General features: G+C 34.2%; 2 protein-coding genes across 2 annotated transcripts; both read left to right on the forward strand.

Moving 5' to 3' along the window:
* The first annotated feature begins 353 nt into the window (after positions 1-353).
* On the forward strand, positions 354-820 carry LOC149234723 (serine carboxypeptidase-like). Its single transcript, XM_089461235.1, has 2 exons — positions 354-482; positions 624-820. The coding sequence occupies exons 1-2, from the start codon at positions 459-461 to the stop codon at positions 783-785; spliced, it is 186 nt and encodes a 61-aa protein (XP_089317361.1). The 5' UTR covers positions 354-458; the 3' UTR covers positions 786-820.
* Positions 795-1,416, forward strand: LOC149234724 (serine carboxypeptidase-like). The gene is made up of 3 exons (XM_089368355.1): positions 795-882; positions 1,047-1,142; positions 1,280-1,416. Exons 1-3 carry the CDS (start codon positions 795-797, stop codon positions 1,414-1,416), a joined length of 321 nt encoding a protein of 106 aa, XP_089224481.1.
* The last annotated feature ends 5,831 nt before the right edge of the window (positions 1,417-7,247 follow it).

Here is a 7,247-nt window from a genome sequence, read left to right on the forward strand (position 1 = left end):
ATGTATTTGATGCTTGTAGGCCTTTAATCCGTAAAAAATAGCCCAAAAATCTCAGAAATAGACACCTATAAATATAAACTAGTCATCAAATTTCAAGGAACATTTTTTCATGGGGCTGAAATCCTATTAAAATTTGGAACTAAATGCATATTTTCATATTTATGAGATGTATACTTTGTTTACTGAACTAGATTTGTATGTGTTCATATTGAAATCTTGTTACTATGTTTTAAATTGCGAGAAGCTTGATGGCTAAATGTTGTTTGCTTTATGATCCTTAGTTACCATTTGTGAAGTGTTTTAAGTAATTGGTTACGGCTGATCTTATGTTGGATCCTTTATCGAAGGTTCTTAATGTAGGTTCTGATTATAGCCGGTGTGATAACTTGCCAGGTACCAAAGGGACTGTCACATGCTTTGCATCATACTTGGTGTGCACCTCAATTTTCAATTCCATTATGGCATTAGCTGGGAATATCAATGTAAGACTTAAATTCTAAATACTGGGCAACCAGACATTATGTTTATTTTATCAGCATTTTGTATCTTAAAATGTAGTTTGTCATCATTGTTTTATATATCTTACAATATTAGTTTTCATTATTTTGTTTTATATTTTGCAGTACTATGATGTTCGGAAGGAGTGCAATGGTGGCCTGTGCTATGATTTTTCAAATATGGAGAATTACTTAAACCAGGGTTCCGTTAGGGATGCCCTGGGGGTTGGCAGCCGAAAATTTGTCTCCTGTAGCCCCTTGGTTTATGAAGCTATGCTTACTGACTAGATGCGGAATATGGAAGTTGGCATTCCAACACTCTTGGAGGATGGTGTTAAGTTGCTAGTTTATGCAGGAGAATATGATCTCATTTGGAATTGGTTAGGTAAGGATATTGTGTACATATAACATATTGTTTTTGTTTTGGACAATGAATTTATGATTTAGGTGTTAAGTCTGTTATTAACTTATTTTCAGTTGTGTTCTTCAGGCTTATTAGTCTAGTCTTCAAAATTGAAAAGTTAATTGTTCAAATTATGTGTCTTTCAGGCAATTCAAGATGGGTGAATTCCATGGATTCGTCTGGAAGTGATAATTTCAGGAAGGCACCTACAAAATCCTTCCTTGTAAACGATAAGGAAGCAGGTTTAATAACCAGTTATGGACCACTCAATTTTCTCAAGGTAAAAGGCACTCGATGATCATCTTTGATTTCGTTGTACAAGTAGATAATTTCTTCCTTACGGAATCTTCTATTTTGCTGCACCAAGTTCATGATGCAGGTCATATGGTCCCAATGGATCAGCCAAAAGCAGCCTTGGAGATGTTAAAACGTTGGACTAAAGGAAGTATTACTGACGACAATTCTCAAATTTTAAAGACAGTGACGGAGATGCTAGAGAAGAATTTCAAGAGTTAGTTATCTGCTTAACTAGGAGAATTGCTCTCTTCACATAGATTAATGTAAATATTTCTAGATTTGCAGTAGTGTGCATCCCCAAAGATGTGTATTTTCTGATTTGGCAAAAAAATTGTGCATTGGGACCATCAGTCTTTCTAACTTGTGTCAAATCTTTTTATGGCCACTTTTTAACTGTATAGAAATAGTGCTTCTTATTGCTTACCAAGCCTTGTGGAATTATGATTATACATGGTGTTAAAGTTATATTCAAGAACATTAATATTATGTCCTGTGTTCTTATTCCAGCATGTTCTGATGTCCTAATGGATGAAAGAAACTGTAAATTCAACAAAAATATTTAGTTGAGAGAGTCTCGGGGAATTCAAATCATGATTCTCTTAGCCTACATTCAATTTTATTGACAATGACAAGAAAACATTTATGTTGTTTGCAATCATACAATGGATGCCAGTATTGTCTACTTATATTTGAATTGGAGGCTATGTGGTTTGGCAGTGTTTCACTTCTCATTCGTTCTATTATTTTATTGTTGAATATGCATGTTTCCTCTTTTTTCCTCTTATCCCTTTATAAGCCTCTTGGACATTAAGTGCTTGGCATGGCAAGATATTTCCATAAAGCGCATGGACTATCTACGGTCCATCAATGCTTGTTGTTGTCGTTGTCTACACTACTCGATGCACTTTGAGGAAGGATCCATGTTGGAACAAAACACTTACCCTTCATACAGGCTACTCTAAAGCAGACCTGAAGTAAGCCTTAAAATTTTTAAAGCATCATGCTTTTAGTGATTTTACCCTTATAAAGAAATCCTACTCCTGGACATTTTAGATTTCTTCATCAATTACAGGCAGGCATTGTTGATCAGCTACGGCCAGAACATTGTGTCTTGATCAATTATATGTTGGAACTCAGCTACTAACACCCTGTCTGAATTGAATCTTTATCTAATACTAACGCGCATACTAAGCGTCTAGAGGCGTACGCACATTTTGTTAACTCTGTATTGTGTGGAAGATTCCTGCTTATTATCTTACGAATCTGTTCCAGGTGAGAATGATACGGGCCAACAGACATTCAAAATGATTTTATTTATTTATTTTTAAATAATTTTTTATATTGTCTCTAGAGAGACAATAGTTTGAATTATGGACATTTATTTTTTTTAAATAATTTTTTATATTGTCTCTAGAGAGACAATAGTTTGAATTATGGACATTTATTTTTTTTTAAATAATTTTTTATATTGTCTCTAGAGAGACAATAGTTTGAATTATGGACATTTATTTTTTTTTAAATAATTTTTTATATTGTCTCTAGAGAGACAATAGTTTGAATTATGGAATTGTCTCTAAAAAGACAAAAATGTAATTGTCTCTAAAGAGACACAAATGAAATTGTCTCTAGAGAGACAAATCAAATTGTCTTTATAGAGACAATAATAATATGTGTTCTATATTGTCTTTATAGAGAAATTTTTGAGACATTATATTTTGAGACACCCGCTTAGAGACAATATTTGTGTTTCTTTTTGTCTTAAGTTAAGGCAATTGACTCAAATATTGTCTTAAAACCCCCCTACATGTAGTAGTGACAGAACCATGGACGGCTGACTTCACTCGACCCGCGACCCGCATAATCAGAGGACGTATTTAGTTGGGGATTTGAACTGAGGGAGTCAAGTACACCATAAGGCTTTGATGTTGATGTCATCTTTATAATTCATTGGAAATAGGGTTTGAATTGAGTGGGAAAGGAAATAGGGTTTAAGTAGAGTTCGATTGCAGTTTTTGAGATTACACAAGTTCATGAAAAATAAATCGTATTATTGTTTATTTAAAATGTGAAATTAGAAATTATTCGAATAAGATTCATATTATTAAAAATATATAGATATAAATGTGATTACATTTTAAAATTAATAATTATTTGTTTTTTTGATGAGATTTTAGATGAATGGTATGATTAAAAAAATTTGAATTTTTGGAAATAATTATTAATTAAGGAAAATGATATAGTGTAAAAAACGAAAGAAGAAATGAAAATAGGATAGCCAAATGAAGATGAAACGAATATTAAGGAGTAGGGGATATAAGGAATAGGAAGGGAATGGGTTTATAGAATATGTTGATGGATAGTGGGTTTTCAAGAATGATTCACTTTATAGCCATTTTATTGAAGGAATTAGGGTGTTTCTTGATTTCAAGAGCTTGGCCTATGGGAGGAGTAATAGGGTGTAGATAGTAGAATTTTGGCCCTGTCTAAATGAATAAAATATATAGAATTGTGGGAGCCATGTGTCATTGTCTACTTAAAAGATGTGGCTATGCAATGTGTCACCTAAGTGCTTTCTAAGGAAGGTGGAATCCATTCAACTATCTAAGATAACGATGATGAGGAGTTAAGGAAACTCCTTGCCTATCATGTTCAATCATACATCCTCTTCACTGAACCCGTTGACCCCGTTGACCCTTGTTCCAATTGTCCAATAATAAATTATACAATTCTTCATTTCTCTAATTATTATGCATTTTCGATTGACATTCTGTAATATTGGTTGTTTTTGCAAATTTAGAACAAGTGGATTTCCACATCCATATAGGACATACATACCATATTCTCAATGTTTTTAATTATCATTCTTTATTGGTTTGTGAATGGTTAATAATGGTTTCACTATCTATTTACGAGTTGTAATATCAATTAATATAACTTTAGTTAAAATTTAATGTTAATTTGAAAATCTTTTAAATATAAAACTTCTCGTGTTAAAGAAACCCATGCAAAAATTAAATTGCATAACTTTTGTAATAGAAAAGAATAAAAGATCTTGTTGGCTTGAAAACTATTTTACTTTTTACAATTTAATAAAATCAATATGCCTTAAAGCTATATGTGTTTGTGTTATAGTTTTTGATAAATCTTAAGTGTTTATGTTATAGTTTTTGAGAAATCTTCATTGAAATTGAGTGTTTTCCCTTTCCTCTGTTTTAACCATATACCATTGCTTTTTGTGTTCATCTTATGCATCACATTTTCAAGATCATAAAAATATTGACTCGGATCATATTTATTAAACATTTGTTAATATAGAAATGAATTTCCAGAATGTGTATCTTATCGGGACACATACATATATAAGCTTACCCAAAACATAGATACCTCATTCACAATGTTTTCAATTTTTAGTTTATTTTCATTTCCTTGTGTTTACAAGATGATATATAAATTGATATAAGTTTATTTAAGCTTCAATTTTAACAAAGTCCCCCATTAAATATAAATCTTATTGTATTAAAAAACTAGTGCAAAGAAGATGACCATTAAAATTGAATTTCTATACATTTTGTAATAAAAGAGAATGGGAAATCCACATACTCTTAGTGCTATTTTTAAAACTATTTAACCTTTTATTATGGATGCAATGGCTTCCTAGGAGGTTGTTCCATCCTCCTCCCAAGTGTAATGCCTCGTTTAAGTCACTGCAGGCGCTATGTCGTGGGAGCATGTAAGAGTACAAGTGGAGTCTCTTCCTATAAATGGAATTTATGGGCCTGGTTTTGGAATATGAAGAGGTGAGTGCGAGTGGAGGCAAGGGTAGACCCTCGACCCCAATCCCCTGTTTCCCAATTTCTCTCTCAATGGGTAATATTTTCTAGTTTGAAGAGGTGCATTTGGTAAATAGAATTAACGTTGGTATCTGCATCAAGTGGTGCGACCTTTTCAGTCTTTTCACTGTAATGGTGTGTGGCTTCAGTCTCTCTAGAGTTTTGGTGAGAACGTTGTCGCCCGTTACAGGTATTATATTCCAATTTTTTCTCTTGCATCACTGGTTTGGAAGGTTTGTTCAATTTCTAGGCCTGTTTGTGATATCGTGGGTAATTGTCCAGTCCTTGCGGGTAAGTTTTGTTGGTTGGATATCACTAGATCCTGATTGGTTTGAGGTCTTGGGTTGCTTCGAGTTTGGTGGCATGATTTGAAGAAAGCTTTTTCTCTTGTCGTTTTGTGAAATCTTCTAGTTCTTTGTGTTTGTTGACGGTATTGCGATGTCAGGGATTGATACATGCCTCTCTGTGTTATGTCAATGTTTGGTGGGTTATTGTGTAATATTGCATGTCATGGTTACGGGATGCAGTGATAGTGAGAATTTGGTGGAATTTGCACCAACGGTGTGGAAATTCGGTGATGATATAATGGTTTTCAGGATTGGGGTTCACGTTCTTTGTCTAGTCCTTCATCTTGCTTTTTAGGTCGAGGGTCTTTCAATTGTTTCCATAAGTGATCCCTCTTAGTTGTGCTCATGACTCCTATATAGAGAATGTGTAGCAAAAGGGGAGGAGGAGGCAATTTTACTGTAGTGAAGAAATGGGTCCGTCCTTTTTCCTACGACTCCGTGGACACTTTCTTTGATGCAGTTCCTCCTCACGGGAGGAAAGAAATTATATTGTTGGAATGTAAAGAGTCAGGGGATCGCCCACATCACTTTGATTCTGAATTGGTTGGTGAATATATGAAATGGGCCCCTTCTCCTATAATATTCAAGATTAGGTGGCAACATTTTTTGATTTCTATGACTTTACATCAACAAATGGATACCCTATTAGGACTGATTTTCAAAAACAGGCAGGTCGAAAATTATAATGTAATCTCCTTATTGGAGGACATTAAACACATGATTCATAATCTAATGTTATATTTTGACAATCTGGATTCTTATTTACCTCATGTTGAAGGCTTCCCTGTGAGTGATTCAGCCTCTGGTGATCTTACAGACCCTGCAGATGATAGTGCGCAAGCGCCGACTACTATACCTTCTTCTGATCATGAATATAGATACATGGTTTTGCAATCAATTTTGGCATGTGAACTAAAACGTATGGCCTCTTCGAGGGGTTCCCAATTATATTTTGGTTGAGAAGTACCTTGTTTTGGAGCATATTTCTGGTTGCCAATCTAGTTAATTATGTGGACAGTTGTTTCTTTGTCACTTTTTGTGGTTATCGTTGTGGATGGATGGTGTTATTGATGTATGTTGTGTTTTACTGGTTGGATTGTTTCTATAAAACTATGAATTGGGGAATTGATATTATGGCTCCTGCTGTTGTATTTTGACACGCCTATGCTTTACCTACAATTGGATATGGATAAATGTGTGTAAGTTGGATAACCCTCTATTCATGCGGGATCCTATGTGTTGTGAGTTTATTGGCAGTTGATATTTCTATGGCTATGCGTGCATTATGGCTAATTCTTGCTTGTTCTAGGTCCACTAGCACCGTCGGTATTTTTTTGGTGGTTGATTTGTTCTTGTGGGTGCCTATACATTATGAATTTCTCGGCAGTGGATCTTTTTGTGGCTCTGGAACATTATGGAAACTTCCTCTTTATTCTGATGACCAATGACACTATGGTTATTTGGTTTATGCTCTAAATTGTGAAAATATATGGTTATGGAGATACACTCCCCTTTGGTAGTTGATGCCAGGTATTTCTTGCAATTTATACATCGTTATGTTGCTTCTTGTCAATGGAGAAGGGTGATACTTTCCATGGCTTATTGGCACCGTGTTTTGAAACTTCGCTTATGTATCTATGATGGGACTGGATAGGTGTGTGGTGTTGTGTGTTGTTAAACTGAAGAGAGCAATACTCCTCCGTGTCTTTGTTATATGGGAGTATTTGGGATCTTTCTCTTTCCTATGTATTTTTGGGCAGGACCTGAAAAGGATAACTTTGTAACCCTTTTTTGTTAATGAAATCCAAGAGTTTCAATTTACAAAAAAATGAAAATAAACACTATTTAACCTTTTATAATTGATAGAATTAAA

Source organism: Pinus tabuliformis, chromosome 8 (genome assembly GCF_031772625.1).
Source record: "Pinus tabuliformis cultivar Carrire ecotype Pingquan chromosome 8, CPIR1, whole genome shotgun sequence".
NCBI classification, from domain to species: domain Eukaryota; kingdom Viridiplantae; phylum Streptophyta; class Pinopsida; order Pinales; family Pinaceae; genus Pinus; species Pinus tabuliformis.

Excerpts from the sequence above, each read along its gene's own strand:
- LOC149234723 (XM_089461235.1), top strand. The coding sequence starts at position 459 with ATGGCATTAGCTGGGAATATCAAT. Across the intron at positions 483-623 it reads CATTAGCTGGGAATATCAAT|TACTATGATGTTCGGAAGGA; the intron begins GTAAGACTTAAA and ends TATATTTTGCAG.
- LOC149234724 (XM_089368355.1), top strand. The coding sequence starts at position 795 with ATGGAAGTTGGCATTCCAACACTCTTGGAGGATGGTGTTAAGTTGCTA. Across the intron at positions 883-1,046 it reads TCTCATTTGGAATTGGTTAG|GCAATTCAAGATGGGTGAAT; the intron begins GTAAGGATATTG and ends TGTGTCTTTCAG. Across the intron at positions 1,143-1,279 it reads TGTAAACGATAAGGAAGCAG|GTCATATGGTCCCAATGGAT; the intron begins GTTTAATAACCA and ends TTCATGATGCAG.